Here is a 19,248-nt window from a genome sequence, read left to right on the forward strand (position 1 = left end):
TCAGTTGCTGTGGATGTTCTGAGTAGTTGCTATGCGGTTGCTATGGGGTTCAGAGTATTTGCTATGTGGTCACTAGGGTGTTCTGAGTAGTTGCTATGTGGTTGCTAGGATGTTCTGAGTAGTTGCTATGTGATTGCTTGCATGTTCTGAGTAGTTGCTATGTGGTTGCTAGGGTGTCCAGGGTGGTTGCTAGGGGATTACTTACTGGCTCAAGTCAAAGCAGTGTTGGTATGAGCAATGAGTTCAGCCTGTTATTTGGATGATTGTAGAATGATGACAGCTGCAGTGATGGGTTTATTCGTCAGTGAAGGTTATTTATTCACAGTAATGATTTTAATATATGTGGTATTTAAATGAGTCAGTACATCTGCTCAATTAAATACAGTCCTGATCCTAAAATGCTTACAGAAGTGATTCTGTTGTTTGGCTATCATATAGGACACACACATTCTTTAATAAGGCTATGGCTCCGTTTAATACCCAGAAGTGAATGATGATCTGTTTTAATACTGTTTATATAAGTGTGTGTATATGTGATGACAAATTATACTGAATGACGATGTATTTTTCATCACTGTCCTTTCTCACATTCATGGTCAAACGGTTCAGTAAACATTCTGCTGTTTATACTGATGCCAAACCTTGGAGCACTCAAGGCCAGTCCGAGAGTTTCATACTTTAAACCAGACAGAGTTAGACGGCTTGATGATTTGTAGAGAGAGTATATGCAAATGCAAGAAATGCCTCTGTCAAATTATAATTCACACTCAAATTTCTTACTGAGGCAAAAGGCATTTAATTTTTTTTTTTTTCAGTTTGAATAAAATAAAAAATAGTTAGCTTATACATCTTTATTAAAAAAAAAAAAAAAAAAAAATCTTTTTATATTTGTATATGCTTTTAATATACATTTTGTGATTACAATAATACAAATTAATGTGATTTGTATGGCACATTTCTTAGTGCAGCTCAAAGTGCTTCACAAATCATGTTATTTTTTAAGTTTCCTTAAAAAAAACACTCAATATTCAACCAAATATTTAATGTAATATTTTAACAATCCTCCATTGAAAATAGTTAAATAGCAGTAATCGGAGCTGCTCTGTCACTGATCAAACAACCTCAGGGTTTCTGTGACCTCCAACCCCAAACCAAGGTTCTCCAAATGGCCCGCCCACAGTAAAGCCCCCTGACCAGAGCATTTAAATCGGCCCTGAGAGTGAGTGCTGGCTTCTTTCTGCATTAAAACACACAGATTAACTGAATATTTATGTAAAATTAGTCTTATTGGTTCCATCATGTGCAGCATCTCTTCAGTCTTCACTCTGTTCTTCTGTGTCTGTGCTGCTGTGCTGGTGTTGGTGAAATGCGTGCTGGGAAGGCGCTGGTCTTTCAGAGGTGGCATGTTGTTGCCGTGTCTGCCGCGAGTGCCCGTGCTGGGAAGTCTGCTACACCTGCGCTCTGCTCTGCCCCCTCACCTGCTGTTCACTCACCTGGCGAGCAGGTACGGCTCTCTTTTTGGCCTGTATGTGGGTCCACACTTCACGCTGGTGGTGAGCGAAGTGAGTCTGGTGAGAGAGGTGCTGCTGCAGCATGGAAGAGAGTTCGCTGGACGGCCCAAGATGGTGAGTACTGGAGCACAGAGATTACTGGATGATCAGTAGTTTTGGGGTCATTCTGTGTCAACTCCTCCAGAGGTCCCCGGCTCAACATTTTGTTTTGGACATCTTTTTTTTTAATGGTTAAGAAATGCATAAATGATTCTGACTTTTTGAAATTTGGTTGATTTGACATAGAATAACCCATGGATAGTTTGAGACTAATACTATAGTAGTGTGTGTGTGTGTGTGTGTGTGTGTGTGTGTGTGTGTGTGTGTGTGTGTATTTGTACAATTACATATTTCTACTCGGGTGAACATCCTGAAAACATATCAATTCCACATTTCACTGCAAAATAAAAAGGAAAAAAAAAAGTTATTTATTTATTAAATGTAGTAAAACAAATACTAATATAATATATAAATGCTAGGCTGTCAATCGTTAACATTTTTTATTGAATTAATTACATGATATGCTGATTCAAATCAATAACATATAACGATTAATTAATCACTATTAATTGCATTAATATAATGTTTTTTATTTTATTTAAATAGCATAAATTAAATGTGGTACAACAAATAATAATATGATGTATAAATGGCTGGCTGCCAATCAATAAAATGTTTTAATCAAATTAATTGCATGATATGCTGATTAATTATTCCAATTAATCACAATTAATTGCATTATACAATTATTTCAGCATAAATTAAATGTAGTAGAACAAATAATAATATGATGTATAAATGCTAGGTTGTCAATCGATAATTTTTAAAAATTGAATTAATTACATGATATGCTGATTAATTAATAAAATTAATCACAATTAATTGCATTAATACAATAATTTTTTATTAAATCAGCATAAATTAAATGGGGTACAACAAATACTAATATTCTGCATAGATGCTAGGCTGTCAATTGCTAAAATGTTTTAATGAAATTAATTGCATGATATACTTACTAATTAATACAATTAATCACAATTAATTGCATTAATACAATTATTTTTTTATTAAATCAGAATAAATTACATATAGTACAACAAATGCTTATATGATGTATAAATTCAAGGCTTTCAATTGATAAAAAATAACTGAATTTATTACATGATATGCCAATTAATTAATCACAATTAATCACAATTAATCGCATAATCTTTTAAAATTAAATCACCATAAATTAAATGAAGTAAAACAAATACGTAAATAATGTATAAATGCTAGGCTGTCAATCGATAAAAAAATATAATCGAATGAATTACATGTTATGCTGATTAATCAAATTAATCACAATTAATTGCATTAATACAATTATTTTTATTAAATCAGCATAAATTAAATGGGGTACAACAAATACTAATATTCTGCATAGATGCTAGGCTGCCAATCATTAAATTTTTTAGTTGAATCAATAAAATATGCCTATTAATTAATACAATTAATCACAATTAATTGCATTATAACAATTATTTTTTATTAAATCAGCATAAATTAAATGTAGTAGAACAATTACTGATATGATTTATAAATGCTTGACTGCTAATCAATAAAATGTTTTAATGAAATTTATTGCATGATATACTTATTAATTAATCAATTTAATCACAATTAATTGCATTAATAAAAATTATTTTTTATTAAATCAGAATAAATGAAATATAGTACAACAAATACTTATATGATGTATAAAGTCTAGGATTTCAATTGATAAAAAAAATAACCAAATTAATTACATGATATGCCGATTAATCACAATTAATTGTATAATTGTTTTTTAATTAAATCACCATAAATTAAATGTTGTAAAACAAATACATATATTATGTATAAATGCTAGGTTGTCAATCGATAAAATAAATATAATAAAATTAATTACATGTTATGCTGATTAATTAATCAAATTAATCACAATTAATTGCATGAATACAATTATTTTTTATTAAATCAGCATAAATTAAATGTGATACAACAAATACTAATATGATGTATAAATGCTTGGCCTGTCAATCGTTTAAAAGGTTTAATCGAATTAATTAATTAATTAATATATAATTAATAAAAATCTTAAATATAATATGTCATTAATATAAGAATTGTAATAAGATCATTCAAAGATAGTACAATAATATGGCAGACGAGTGACGCATTAGACAATACAAAAAGTGGCTTTAGAAGTAAATGTATTGTTTGGGTTATTAAATGCTGTACAATTGAAATAATATATCATTATTTATAGCGTTACAGAGATGAGAATGAGACATTTGGGGAAAACGTGCTTAATTGTCATAAAAATAATACAATCCTCAATGGTCCTAAAAACAAGGTTCATTTTCTTCAAGATAATATGAGCCGGATTTGTTCTTGACAGGTTTCATGGCAGATCAGCATTAATTAGTAGCAACTCTTGACTTTCCTATAGTTTTAAACCGCTCTCTTTCTCACTCTGATCATCAAGGTAACGACTGATCTGTTGACTCAGGGTGGGAAGGATATTGCGTTTGCAGACTACAGTCCTCTGTGGAAGAACCATCGCAGGCTGGTGCACTCCTCGTTTACACTGTTCGGCGAGGGATCCAGTAAACTACAGACCATCGGTAAACACACATACAGTACAGTGGGGTCCAAACGTCTGACCACACTGAAAAGCTTGGATTTTTTCATTTAAAACATAGAGTTTTATTGAGTTAAAACAACAAATCCTTCATAAATGATGATGAAATGTTTACTCGCTCTGTGTGTTTAGTTCTGGAGGCGGCTGACAGTCTTTGTGAGGAGCTCCAGGTCTGTGGGGGGCAGAGTTTAGATCTCAGTCCTGTTCTCATGCGGGCCGTCACTAATGTCGTGTGTCAACTAGTGTTCAGTTCCTCATACCAGCCCAATGACCCTGAGCTCCTAAAGGTCATGGATTATAACGACGGCATTGTACAGACCATCGCCAGAGGAGGACTAGTCGACGTCTTTCCCTGGCTAAGAGTGTGTGAACAATGTTAACACTTTTATAAACACTTTTTAAAAACTTTCCAAGAAGTATTGTGACTTTTAAGTTACGCTGAATGCCACTGCTTTAGATAACAATATATCAGAAAGTTTTAAATCCTCTAAAAATCATGTCAAAGTCATTGCAAAAAATATAGGCTTAAAATACAGAAAAAAAAAAAAAAAAAAAAAAAAAATTATTTTAGCTTTTTATTATTATTATCATTATTATTTATTTCTGGGGCCACTGTATATTGTGTGTAAATATTTCATATATATATATATATATATATATACAAAGGGGGGGCCTTTCTCAGCAAATGGTGATATATCCAATTAATCGTGAATTATGTGATTATTAATTCGATTAAAATTGACAAGATTTTAATTAAAATTGATGACACATTTACATATTTTGTAATACAAAAAAAGTAAAAAAATAAAATAAATAATTATTAAAAGCCATTCGTTAGATACAAAATATTTTAACTGTTTTTTATTTATTTATTTTAACTTTAGTTTAACTATTTTAAACTATGGCACAGCTGTCCAATCAACTAACAAATACGAACATTTCTGGGGCATTAATAAAATATTTTATCATGGGGGTGTAAATATTTGCTTTATGATTTGTGTAAATATTAGGGCTGTTGATTAAACATGTTAATTTAATGTGAATAATTATATATAAAAATAATGCATTAAATGACAAAAAAATTCATCATGGCACCTGAACTGTTTGGGGGCCTTTCTCAGCAAATATTGTTATATATCTTTATAAGTAATTAATTTGATTAATTAATCAAATTTATCATGTAATTAATTCAATTAAAAATAGCAAGATGACACTTATTTAAAGTAAAACATATTTTGTTTCTACAGTCATTCGTTAGATAAAATAGATTTAATAATTATAATTAATTATATTAACATATTAATATATATATATATATATATAATAATTTTTTTACAATATCAGATTTATTATAATTTATTATGGGGTTGTAAATATTTGGTTTCTGATTCGTATTCTGGCTGTTGATTTAATTTGATTAATTATATAAAAATAAAGTGTTTATTGCACTTAATTAGATTAATTAATTGGCATATTATGTAATTAATCTGATTAAATATTTTAACTGATTGACAGCCCTAGTAAATATCATAGTGCTGTTTTAAACATTGTTTCATCAGATTTTCCCCAACAAAGACCTGAATAAACTGAAACAGTGTGTGGCAGTGAGAGACCAACTGCTGAGCAAGAAACTGCTGGAGCACAAGGTACAGCACATACACACACACACACTCACATAAACACACACACATTTTTGTCATCTTCATGACCTTTGAACTCTGCAGATGACCCTAACACCTGGAGAGCCGCGTGACCTGCTGGACGCTCTTCTGATTGGTCAGACGAAAGGGTCAGGTGGGGAGGATGACATCACTGATGATCATGTGCTCATGACAGCAGCGGAGGCCTTTGGAGCCGGTGTTGAGACGACATCCACCACCCTACTCTGGACTATAGCATTCTTACTGCACCACCCTCAGGTACAGGAGCGCATTCACGCTGAACTGGATGAGTGTTTGGGGAGGGACCGCCCCCCTGCTCTGAGTGACAGGTCCAGTCTGCCCTTCCTGGAGAGTGTTATCTGTGAGGTCATGCGGATCCGTCCCGTCAGCCCAATCCTCATCCCACATGTTGCCATGCAGGACACCAGGTAACCATGGCAACAGCACAGTGAAAACCACAGGTTGCCATAGCGATAGAGAAAAGTCATAACCATAAGAATATTAGATGAAACATGCAATTTCATGATTGCCAGCTTATGAAAAACATTTTGTGTGTGCAAAACTGTCACCTGCAGTCTTGTATGTCATCAATATTTTTTCATCTGGTTTTCATTAAAGAGAAAAACTGTATATTTAAAATGTGTATATGTGCTTAAAGTTTCTTTTATCAACTTTGAATACACTAGCATATAGATGGGAATGCAACATTTACTGTGAGAGAACACAAAACTGTTTCAGGAATATTTCCTACATTTCTAAATGTCCTCCCTGTCTTCTGAGATGTGTGTGAAGACAAATGTGTCTTAATGCATAATGCCTCTTTACTGCCTCCTACAGTCTGGGAGGTCATGCAGTTCCTAAAGGAACTCGAGTTTTGGTGAACATGTGGGCGATCCACCACGACCCCAAACACTGGGACGAGGCTGATAGATTCAGACCAGGTAACACAGTTTCATCAGATTGCCCACATCAGTTTTTGATAAGATGGACACAGGGATGTTTCTAGGCATAGGCGAACTAGGCGGTCGCCCAGGGCACCACCTGCTGGGAGGGCGCCAAAGAGGAGGCCGCTGCCATGCTCCCCAAACACCCCCTCATCTCCCCAGAACAGGGGCGCCAATAGGGATCTCGCCTAGGGCGCCAGAATGGTCTGAAACGGCCCTGGATGGACATATAAAGAAGCCAGCCACAGTTTGTTTTTTTATGTGATGTTTAGAGGCGTATAAATCTGAAACCGAATAAAATGTTTGTCAAATCCAGTGACTGGTTCTTCCTTAGAAGTGCTTATAGTAGCAGTCTGGAAACTCCTGGAAGTTGCATAAAGCCAAATAAGATCATACTACTGTTGCGCAATACACCTGCAGTTTCAGCATCAGACATGTAATACCTTGCATTTCAGTGATTCTGTATTTAAACACGCCTCTTTCCTCCCTCACAGAGAGATTCCTCGACGCCTCAGGAAAGAGAATAACTCCCTCCAGTTTCCTGCCGTTTGGTGCCGGTCCTCGTGTTTGTGTGGGTGAATCTCTGGCCAGAATGGAGCTCTTCTTGTTCGTCAGCTGTCTACTGCAGCACTTTCACTTCAGCGTGCCCTCAGGGGCTTCCTTACCTGACCTGCAGGGGCGTTACGGTGTAGTGCTTCAACCACAACGCTACACTGTGAGAGTCACACCACGACACTGACAAACACATACACACTAAAAGCTAAAGTATACTTTGCCTTTCTGCATGCGCAAATTTCGACATGAGCACAGTATGCATGTACAGACGCGTTCGAGGCATGTGCATTATGACTGCATTGTTATACACTTTTAGTGCAGTCAACACCAAGTGCATGTGCCAACGATGCACAAAGACTGTCTGCATGCAAACCAGTTTTTCGTTTTCCTATGATTTCCTTTTCTAGCCACTAGGTGGCATTTTTAGGCCAATGGCTTTGTGCTGGGGAGTAACCAATTAAAGTAACACACATTATATAGTAAGATTACTTTTTGGAAGTAATGAGTACAGTAACACATTGCTTTTCGAATTTACGCCATAATACCATAACAATATAACATTTGTAAGAAATGTGCATTAATTTTCCATATGGCACTACATCTCGTGCACAGTGCGCATGACGCAAATTTCTACATCAGCACAGTATGCGCATACAGTATGCTAGCCATGGATGTGTTCGAAGCATGCACACTATGAATGCTTTGTTATACTCTTTTAGAGCAGTCAACGCCTGCCGCAGAGACGCAGCCTGTCCCTGTGCAGCCATGTTTTTCATTTTCCGATAATTTCCTTTTCTAGCCACTAGGTGGTGCTTTTTAGGCTGAGGCCTTGTGCTGGGGATAACACATTAAAAGTAACACGCATTTAAGAAGTACGATTACTATTGGAAGTGACAAATACAGTAACACGTTACTTTTTGAATTTACGGCACAATACCATAACAATAGTTCATTTTCAAGAAATGTGCCTTGCATTTCCACGTATGCACGAGACACAAATTTCTACATCAGCATAGTATGCGCATACAGTATGCTAGCTATGGACGTTTTTGAAGCATGCGCACTATGAATGCTTTGTTATACTCTTTTAGCGCAGTCAATGCCAGCTGCAAAGATGCAGACTGTCTGCGTGCAGCCCAGTTTTTCGTTTTCCAATCATTTCCTTTTCTAGCCACTAGATGGCACCTTTTAGGCTGATGGCTTTGTGCTGGGGGTTAACACATTAACAGAAACACGCATTACGTAGTAAGATTACTTTTGGAAGTGATAAATCCAGTAACACATTACTTTTTGAATTAACGTCATAATACTGTAACAATAGTTCATTTTCAAGAAATCTGCGTTACTTTTCCACGTGCAGCTACATCTCGTGCACAGTGCGCGTGATGCCAATTTCTACATCAGCACAGTATGCTCGTATAGTATGCGAGCCCATACAGATGCATTCAAGGCAAGTGCACTAAGACTGCTTTGTGATACTCTTTTAGCGCAGTCAACACCAGGCGAATGCAGCAGTGACACACAAGATGTGGACTGTCTGTGTGCAGCCCAGTTTTTTGTTTTTCTTTTCTAGCCACTAGGTGGCAATATTTAGGCTGATGGCCTTGTGCTGGGGATAACACATTAAAAGTAACACGCATTACATAGTAAGATTACTTTTTGAAAGTGACAAGTACAGTAGCACATTGCGTTTTGAATTTACGCCATAATACCACAACAATAGTTCATTTTCGTAACTTTTCCATGTGTCGCTACGTCTTGCGCACAATGCGCATGACGCAAATTTCCACATCAGCACAGTATGCTCATACATTACGCGATCCCATACAGATGCGTTTAAGACATGCACACTATGATTGCTCTGATACTCTTTTAGTGCAGTCAACACCAGGTGCTTATGCCAACGACGCACAAAGTCGCAGGCTGTCCGCGTGCAGTCCAGTTTCTATTAATTTCTTTTTCTAGCCACTAGGTGGCAATATTTAGGCTGATGGCCTTGTGCTGGGAATATTGCATTAAAAGTAACATGCATTACGTAGTAAGATTACTTTTTGGAAGTGACAAGTTTTTGTGTTACATTTATTTCTTTAAAAGTGCAATTTAAAACCTCTCCTTTCTCCATAACGCAGTGACGTTGGCCTACTGAGTGGAAATAACACTGCAACACAAAGAAACTACAATGCTCATGCTACAATCAACAGAGCTGTCCATAATGCAGTCGCTGCATGCCTTATTAACCATGTTGGCAAACCACTTCGAATAAAAACCCCTGTAAGCAAAGCATAGCACTTCTGTTGTGGAATGTATTGCAAAAGTGCAAACTAAAGGGTTATTTTTCATTAAAGGTAATGATGTAACATTAATAGTTACATTTATTTAGTTTAGCTCAATTATGTAACACGCTGTTTTAAAAGTAACATTCCCCAACACTCAAATGGGCACTTTTTCCCACCTGCTTTGCTCTTGGGTTAATAACCAAATTGTACTTAACAGGCGTTTGGTGAAAAATGTCAAATTAAATCATGCCATTGTAAACAATGCCCAATTATATTTTCATGGAACGGATTAAATACAACAGAGTGAGGAATTCTATTTAATTTAATTATTCACAATTCATCAGTTTTCTCTAAAGCACCAGTGACTCATAAATCACAATTTACATTCAGTCACACACACACACAAAGCATTCACTGGGCAAACAGAGATTACAAGACAGGCTGTTCATTGTGTTGTTTCAGGATAGCGTTTAGTCTTTAAATGTTTGAATTACACCTTTTACAGCGCCACACATCAACGTCAAACACACTCTAATGCTTACACTAGAGTGGGTCGTCATAGTAACGCCATGGTAACGCAACAGTGATGGTGGTAACACTGTCCATATTCTAAAGATGGAACACAGAACCCCTCTGACAACATTAAACACCACACACCAAACACTCCTATCAGCATGCTTAGAAAATATAAATCACTTTATATAGACAGAGCTTATACTGTATATTCTATCTGAAGCTACTATATTTATTCTTATATATAATTATATCTATTTCGTTATATATTCATGTATGTTAACAGCAGTTTGCTTTAAGTCTTTAGGCTGCATGTCTTAATGTCACGAAAGCATGTCCAGGTCACATTTCACCCCAAAATCAAAAGTACGAAAATGCAAATGTATATTTTGCATTGAGAAAATGAAGCCTATTATGAATGTTTGCATGTTTTGTTGGAGTTTGTTTGTACAGTAATTCTCATTTATCTTAATAGTGATGTTACAGTGCAAAAAATCAGTAAATGTCTTCTTTTTTTTTTAAGGAAAGTTCTGGGTTCAGTATAAGTTAAGCTACAATGGAAGTCAATGGGGCCAGTCCAAGAACGCTCAAATACACATCGTTTCAAAAGTATAGACACAAGCCATAAACAACATGTGTGTTAACATGATTTTAGTGGGATAAAATCACTTACTAACCGTATCTGTGGAAAGATATAGCCAATACCGGAGTTATAGGTTTTTGTTGTCATAACGACCATGTTGTAATATTGTATATAACTTTACAAGGATTTGATTAGTAAGGGATATTATAACACTAAAATAATTTTACACACATATTGATTACGTCTTGCGGCTATACTTTTGAAACAGTGATTTTTTTTTAACATTTACGGATTGACCCCATTGTAAATTACTTTTTACATAAAGAAGGGACATCGAAAATCGAAAATATTCTTTGTGGAAATCAACATTATGTCACCAGTGCTGTTAACTGAGCTCAACTTGAACCCAGAAAATTCCTTTAAGCAAAACAGAATTTATTTATTTTGATTTTGGGGTGAAACATGACCACGGCACCTGTTTTTCAGAGATTCACTCACCTACATGTTGTAAATGAACAATGCTGTTTCAATGTTATACATAAAGACGTGACAAAATGTGAATAAAATCATAATAATAAATCGAAAACAGAACCAAACAAATGTCCTGAGGTGCTCTATTTATTCTTCTTTAGTGGTTGCGATGCAGCATCTGTTTGGCCAAGCTGGTGTTCTGGAACATTGGGATGGGGGGCGGGGTGCAGACTGAAGTTCTGGAGCATCCTAGTGGACATTCCAGAACACTGCGAAACTGGTGACAAACGGTATTAATTGAGAGTGAAAAATGGCCACCTTGGCGTTCCTAAGGATTTAATGGAAACTGTGCAGTTTGTGTTGTTGTATCACAAATGTTGGCGTTTTTTTAACGAAATGAGCGAAAGAAGCAGCTTGACTGTCACACTTTGAGGGTCCGATTCGCTGGTAAAGTCAGAACATTGTCCTTTGTCAAACATACTGATAGTTGTGCCTACTGTACACACTAGAGTTTACAGTGTCTCAGAGAACGCTGCGAGTCCATTGCATTCATTGAAAGGATGTAGACGATAAATGCTATGTTTTGCATCAATTGCTGCAAAAATTTTAACTAACGTAGCCGTCTATTCAGACAAGCAGGTCCAGTTGTGCTTTCTGAAATCCATTTAGCTTTATACTCGCTTTGATTTTAAACTCACCCGACTCGTGTCTTTTAACGCATCTTACACATTCCCATCCGTCAAAGGCTCCGTCAAAGTTTTCTCTAGTGTGTAAGTGCTCTTAGTCTGCAGACATACAGTCTGTGTTGTTGGATAAACAACAGAGAAACACAAAGAATAAAAACAGAGACGGACAGAGATATATAACCCTAAGACCGAAGACCAGATCGAAGATTAATATTGTGTATCTTCTAACTTCAATCTTTACAGTTGCTCTCATGTCGGTGGTTTGAGCCCAGTACCGATGTTGGCGCAAACAATTACACTAAGCGTGTATGCACTGGATTTCCATCACCCACTTTTGGTTTACCTTCAGTCAGTTTCCATGGCAATAACGACTGCTTCCACCGGCAGAGGGACCGGGGAGACAGGCCACGCCTCTTTTCCGCCCCCTTCCGCCGGTGACTGTCTGGCTCTAGCAGAACAGTCTGGGCTGTCATGTAGACCGTCGTTTGGCTCAACAGCCGACTCTGTCTGTAACTGATCTTCATCCTCATCCTCTTCTTCCTGCTCAACACGGCAGCGACAAACCTCGATGCCGGAGTCACCAGTTAGCCGTCGCTGCTGGAAGTGCATTTGGTCCACGTCCAAGTCGCTCACGGCGGAATCGCGACGCTCGGTTTCCACGCCAGGAGAAAAGAGGGCGGATCTGGGAGGAGACTGTGGAGGCGGGGCAAAGGGGGTGTCTTGTACAGGCCCTTGTGTTGCGGAATTTTGCTGGTCAGAGATCGAAAAGAGTTTGAGAGACGAGGAAGAGGGCGAAGGGGTTGAGGCGAGAGGAACGGTTGCTGTAGCATTTTGTCTTGAAAAGCTGGTGATGTTCTTAGATGTTGGATTAATGTTGGAACTAACGCTGCTGGAGTTGTTTGAGCAACTAGTGGTGCAAATATTGCTAGTACTTTTAGCGTGAGATGCGTTACATATTTCCGTGGCATTACTAGCATTATCTGTGCTTTTCTTCAAAAGCTTGCTGCTGATTAGGGTGACGGTGTTGTTGCCGTTGCATTCCGAGGGGGTGGAACCTATTAGCTCTGCCTCCAGTACCTCTGCTGTGCTGAGCGTAGGAGATTGGCTGCATTCATTGATTGGCGGCATTGAAACAGTCTCGCCGTGTGTAGCCGCTGCTGTGGAGTGGCTGTGACCAGGCTCACTGAGGGAGGGTGTGGAGGCGTGGCTTGTGTCCGTCTCATCTGTGAGTTGAGCAGAAGAGGGGGAGGAGCTACAGGGGGATGACGGACAGCAGGAGTCACAGGAGCAGCTGGTGTAGTTGTCAGAGCTCTGGGATGACAGCATGTGACTTGGGCCAGGGTGGGCAGAGCCTCGTGGATAAGTGACAGAGCTGTAGGGAGGGGGCGGGGTGCTGGGTTGGGCAGCTACTTCCTCATAAGATGGCAGTTTGAGGGACGCAAGGAAACCTGCCAATGAGAACTCATGATCATTTCTTATAAAAAAGGGTATTTGGTGCATGGCTCAGGAAATTTTAAATACTAAATAGATTTTTTTGAACAATAATAAAATTGTCATTTTTATCTTTCTTATTTTCATTCACTGTTTAACTTCTGTTTACAAGTTTAATGTAAATAAAAAAGCACTCACATGATCTTTTAAAAATTATTACATTCACTTTTAATTGACTATATCACAATTCCAGTGGGTCAGAAGTTTACATACACTAAGTTAACTGTGCCTTTAAGCAGCTTGGAAAATTCCAGAATATTATGCCAAGCCTTTAGACAATTAACCAATTAGCTTCTGATAAGAGGTGTACTGAACTGGAGGTGTACATGTGGATCTATTTTAAGGTCTACCTTCAAACTCAGTGCCTCTTTGCTTGACATCATGGGAAAATCAAAAGAAATCAGCCAAGACCTCAGAAAAAAAATTGTGGACCTCCACAAATCTGGTTCATCCTTGGGAGCAATTTCCAAACACCTGAAGTTACCACGTTCATCTGTACAAACAATAGTACACAAGTATAAACACCATGGGACCACACAGCCATCATACCGCTCAGGAAGGAGACGCATTCTGTCTCCTAGAGATGAACGTAGTTTGGTGCGAAAAGTGCAAATCAATCCCAGAACAACAGCAAAGGACCTTGTGAAGATGCTGGAGGAAACAGGTAGACAAGTATCTATATCCACAGCAAAACGAGTCCTATATCGACATAACCTGAAAGGCTGCTCAGCAAGGAAGAAGCTACTGCTCCAAAACTGCCATAAAAAAGCCAGACTACAGTTTGCAAGTGCACATGGGGACAAAGATCTTACTTTCTGGAGAAATGTCCTCTGGTCTGATGAAACAAAAATCGAACTGTTTGGCCATAATGACCATCGTTATGTTTGGAGGAAAAAGGGTGAGGCTTGCAAGCCGAAGAACACCATCCCAACCATGAAGCATGGGGGTGGCAGCATCATGTTGTGGGGGTGCTTTGCTGCAGGAGGGACTGGTGCACTTCATAAAATAGATGGCATCATGAGGAACGAAAATTATGTGGATATATTGAAGCAACATCTCAAGACATCAGCCAGGAAGTTAAAATTCGGTCGCAAATGGGTCTTCCAAATGGACAATGACCCCAAGCATACCTCCAAAGTTGTGGCAAAATGGCTTAAGGACAACAAAGTCAAGGTATTGGAGTGTCCATCACAAAGCCCTGACCTCAATCTGATAGAAAATTTGTGGGCAGAACTGAAAAAGCATGTGTGAGCAAGGAGGCCTACAAACCTGACTCAGTTACACCAGTTCTGTCTGGAGGAATGGGCCAAAATTCCAGCAACTTATTGTGAGAAGCTTGTGGAAGGCTACCCAAAACATTTGACCCAAGTTAAACAATTTAAAGGCAATGCTACCAAATACTAACAAAGTGTATGTAAACTTCTGACCCACTGGGAATGTGATGAAAGAAATAAAAGCTGAAATAAATCATTCTCTCTACTATTATTCTGACATTTCACATTCTTAAAATAAAGTAGTGATCCTAACTGACCTAAGACAGGGAATGTTTTCTACGATTAAATGTCAGGAATTGTGAAAAACTGAGTTTAAATGTATTTGGCTGAGGTGTATGTAAACTTCTGACTTCAACTGTATACTGTATATTGTATTGTGAAGAACACAATCCTGTTAGCACCAGTGTTGAGGAGCAACTATAGGTTTTCGATTCAGTGTTTTTTTATTAGTTGTATTTAGTGTAAATTTGTTTTCAATTCTTATGTTGTGAATTTAATTGAGACCATTGTTTTTGTGCAAGAAAATACTTTTAATTACTATTATAATGATCAAGATATTGTTCTGAAAATAGCTTGTTAGTATTTGTAGTATGGCTGACTACTTTTAAAAAAGGTTGTTTCGCTGTAGTTTAACTACTTAAATTTATGAGTAGCTTGTAGCTTGGAATAAAGTAGTCATGCAAAAATTAGCAATGCAGGGATAGTTCATGCATAAAATTTTTATTTCATTTACTCATCCTCATGTTGTTTCAAACCCATATTCATTTCTTGCATTCATTGAACTTAAAAGATTATTAGGGACTGACAGCTTCAGTCACCATTCACTTTCATAGTATAAGAAATTGCAATGAAAGTCAATGGTGACTGAAGCTGTCAATCTGCCTAACGTCCCTATTGTGTGTTACACAGAAGAGAGAAATCATACAGGTTTGAAACAACAGGAGGGTGAGTAAATGATGACAGAATTTTCGGGTGAAACATTCCTTTAAGAGTGAGGGAAAACAAGAGTGTTAGGAGTTCTTACTGAGGTCAAACATCGAGGACGGGTAACTGCAGGCTCCGTGATATGCCATGAGGTTTATCTCTCTCTGTCTCTGCTGCTGCTGAACGCGCTGCTTCGCCTGACGGTGACGATACGCACAACAACAGCTAAACAAGATGAGTACACTCCACAGCAGCCAAAACCCTGAAATACACACAAAACACACAATACTAAGACCACTTAATCTGAAAGTTGGTGTCCACGTTCTATTGTTCATTCTGCGTTCATACCATTTTGTCTTAACAGTGAGGGACCGATTAACCAGTCCATTTTGAGATTTATTGGCTGATAATCTAACATTTTCGTTTTGTGTTCCATGGTAGAAATTACATCATACGAGTTTGGAACGTGACATCATTTTCATATTTATTCCTTTAACCTCCTGAGACCCGAGTGTGAGTGCTGTGTGCATTTTCTATTTCCCTTTTTGATTAGTAACTAGTAGCACCTAATAAAAAAAGGGGGAAATGCACCTTATTTTCATCCTAACTCCATATAAAGCCTCTGTGATAATGCACAGTGTATGTAGGATTTTTATGGAACGTTAGTCCTGTTGTCCACATACGTGGACATTGCGTTTAACAGCGTACCGTTTCGTGATAAATCTATGCAATTTTTAAAATGGCATATCGGATGAAACTAGAGACTCTACTCTTTTGACTCAAACAGGTTTCAATGTGAAAACTTAAGCTGGTTTCTTACCAGATGTTGTTTTGTTGCCGTATCTCCGAAAGACAAACTCGGATGAGATTCGCACTCATGTTGTTTTGTCACATGACACGGTGCGTTGAAAGTTTAACCCTTTTATGACAGCCTAGAGTCTCCAGAACTGAGATCAGTTGGTTTTAAAACAAAATAATTAAGCATAGCCTATAGCGAAGCCAAAATGTCATGTTCACGCGGGGTCTCACGAGGTTGAGGCACATTGAAGGGTTTAATACTTAAGTACACATGTGTGTGAAACTGCTGGACTCACACCACAGCTCATAGTAGTAGGTACAGCAGCCCGTCTCCTGGCAGCAGTGGCCGGTCTGGCAGAGGTAGCCGCTAGCGCTGTTAGTTCCCGGGCAGTAGCGCGGGCTGCCCAAGAGGGGCAACGTCCCAGAACTGTGGTACTCCATACCCTGCAGCAGGGCGTGGCGCCACCGAAACACTCGCTCCTCTGCTTCCTCCAGAACTGCTGCTATGGCGACAGCGTCTGACCACTCAGAGTCTGTCAAACGCAGGAAAACAAAGGCAAGGAGAGAAATGTCGAGCAGGGGCAGAAATGAAGGGGGCAAACATGCCCATGAAAGTGGCTAAAATGCCGCCTTACATTTAAAAATTCCTTGTTTTTTTTGTTTTTTGTTTTAACATCTGATGTGCTGAAGTTCTTAATATTCAATTCTTGGGGGTCTGGGTAGCTCAGCGAGTATTGACGCTGACTATCACCCCTGGAATCACGAGTTCGCATCCAGGGCGTGCTGAGTGACTCCAGCCAGGTCTCCTAAGCAACCAAATTGGCCCGGTTGCTAGGGAGGGTAGAGTCACATGGGGTAACCTCCTCGTGGTCGTGATTAGTGGTTCTCGCTCTCAATGGGGCGTGTGATAAGTTGTGTGTGGATCGTGGAGAGTAGCATGAGTCTCCACATGCTGTGAGTCTCCGCGGTGTCATGCACAACGAGTCACGTGATAAGATGCACGGATTGACAGTCTCAGAAGCGGAGGCAACTGAGACTTGTCCTCCACCACCTGGATTGAGAAGAGTAACCGCGCCACCACAAGGACCTAGTAAGTGGTGGCTCAGCGGTTAAGGCTCTGGGTTACTGATCAGAAGGTCAGGGGTTCAAGCCCCAGCACTGCCAAGATGCCACTGTTGGGCCCTTGAGCAAGGCCCTTGACCCTATCTGCTCCAGGGGCGCTGTATCATGGCTGACCCTACACTCTGACCCCAGCCTAGCTGGGATATGTGAGAAAGAAGAATTTCACTGTATAATGTGTGAAAAATAAAGAAAATTATAATTATTATAAGTAGTGGGAATTGGGCATACCATATTGGGAAGAAAAGGGGATAACATTTTTTTTTCTAGGCCTAGTTATGCATTCAATCAATTAAATTGTCCATTATCTTTACCATACGTTGCATTAGGCATCACGAACAAGCAATGAACAATATCTTTTTTTACAGTTTTATTAATCTTTATGATAAAAATACATTTGTTAGTTCATGTAAGTTCATAGTGCATTAACCAATGTTCACAAATACAACTTTTGATTTAAAAAAAAATGTATTAGTATAGGTTAAAAATGTTACATTAACCAAGATGAATAAATGCTGTAAAAGTATTGATCATCGTTAGGCCATGTTAACAAATGTCGTTAACTAATGCAATAATGAATGCAATGAAGAACAGTAATAAATCAGGTATTTACCTGGTGAAGGACACAGGTGTCCATAGATGCTGTCAGGACCATCTATAAAATGAGCAGAAATAAAACAGATCAAATCAACTAAGAATAGCTCAGCTCTATATCTAATTCTATACGCACAAATAAAATGCCTTGTGTGAGAGAGATGCATGCAAACATGAAACATTTCTGTGTGTGTGTGTGTGTGTGTGTTTTAAATGCTTATTAAACATATTATCAGTGTGTTTATTTTGTAGTGTGTAATGCGTTGTTTTGGCAGTAGGCCTGTGGTGGAAGGAGAAACAGGCCGAATCAGTTCTGTTAATGTTCCTGTGCATTAAACCACATTACACAATAGAGCATCTATCATTACTTACAGTATATACATATGGAAGAGATAGCGAATAAGAACGGGTATATAAGCATATTAGATGTGATGCTTTATATACCCGCAGTGATAATAAACACACCGACCGTAATAAACGCGATGCGTCCACTTCAGTGAAATCTGATGTCCGGAGCGCGCGCGTTTTTATCGCATACGGCTAGTAATGAAAGTCGGTGTTGTTTCGGATTCGATCATTTTTTCCGATTCTGCACCAACTGTCTCTCTCCGTCCGCCATTTCCACCCGCAGCTTCTGCCTCCGCATCACAGGCGACATTTAACGGCTGAAATTACCGTGATGTTTTAACGGTAAACCGAACTACACATTAACATCTTCACTATGCACGCATCTGTTAAATATAAAAACAAAATATAATTATTACAGCAGACGGAGAGATGCGCATTTTATCGGATCTAATGCTGATTGGCTCGAGGCAGCTGGAGACGGACCAATCAGAGCAGAGCTGCAACTGTCATGGCAACAGCTGAAGATGAGGAGACCATATAGCCACACTCACCCTGAGAGGTATCTTTATCTGATACATAATAAAGAATATATCTGGAGATTTTTCAGTGTTTGTTTAGAGACAAACAAAGTAATCTTGAAGTCCACATGCTGCAGACAAAACCAGAGGAGCAACAATCATTAATGATTCTATAAATCACTCTATAAATATCCTCCCTGCCCAGTAGGGGGCGATATGCACAAAGAGTGCGAATCACCAAAAACAACAGATGTGAAAGTGGAGATTTATAGTAAAAA

General features: G+C 38.3%; 2 protein-coding genes across 4 annotated transcripts; one reads left to right on the forward strand and one right to left on the reverse strand.

Annotated features, from left to right (window-relative positions):
- Positions 1 to 1,019: 1,019 nt before the first annotated feature.
- Positions 1,020 to 9,629, forward strand: LOC127418618 (steroid 17-alpha-hydroxylase/17,20 lyase). The gene is made up of 9 exons (XM_051659259.1): positions 1,020 to 1,219; positions 1,382 to 1,625; positions 4,060 to 4,198; positions 4,348 to 4,577; positions 5,775 to 5,861; positions 5,940 to 6,304; positions 6,714 to 6,817; positions 7,336 to 7,535; positions 9,505 to 9,629. The coding sequence occupies exons 2-9, from the start codon at positions 1,404 to 1,406 to the stop codon at positions 9,505 to 9,507; spliced, it is 1,350 nt and encodes a 449-aa protein (XP_051515219.1). The 5' UTR covers positions 1,020 to 1,219; positions 1,382 to 1,403; the 3' UTR covers positions 9,508 to 9,629.
- A 2,612-nt stretch (positions 9,630 to 12,241) lies between these two features.
- Positions 12,242 to 18,878, reverse strand: si:ch73-290k24.6 (mucin-4). 3 transcript variants are annotated; one of them, XM_051659226.1, is made up of 5 exons: positions 18,477 to 18,877; positions 18,124 to 18,165; positions 16,688 to 16,924; positions 15,694 to 15,855; positions 12,242 to 13,352 (listed from the first exon to the last, which is right to left on the reverse strand). In XM_051659226.1, the coding sequence occupies exons 1-5, from the start codon at positions 18,523 to 18,525 to the stop codon at positions 12,250 to 12,252; spliced, it is 1,593 nt and encodes a 530-aa protein (XP_051515186.1). In that variant the 5' UTR covers positions 18,526 to 18,877; the 3' UTR covers positions 12,242 to 12,249. The 3 variants fall into 3 exon arrangements, with proteins under 3 accessions (XP_051515186.1, XP_051515187.1, XP_051515185.1); XM_051659227.1 differs by having other exon boundaries at positions 18,574 to 18,874; XM_051659225.1 differs by having other exon boundaries at positions 18,124 to 18,878.
- Between the last annotated feature and the right edge of the window lie 370 nt (positions 18,879 to 19,248).

Source organism: Myxocyprinus asiaticus, chromosome 28 (assembly GCF_019703515.2).
Source record: "Myxocyprinus asiaticus isolate MX2 ecotype Aquarium Trade chromosome 28, UBuf_Myxa_2, whole genome shotgun sequence".
Lineage (NCBI taxonomy): Eukaryota > Metazoa > Chordata > Actinopteri > Cypriniformes > Catostomidae > Myxocyprinus > Myxocyprinus asiaticus.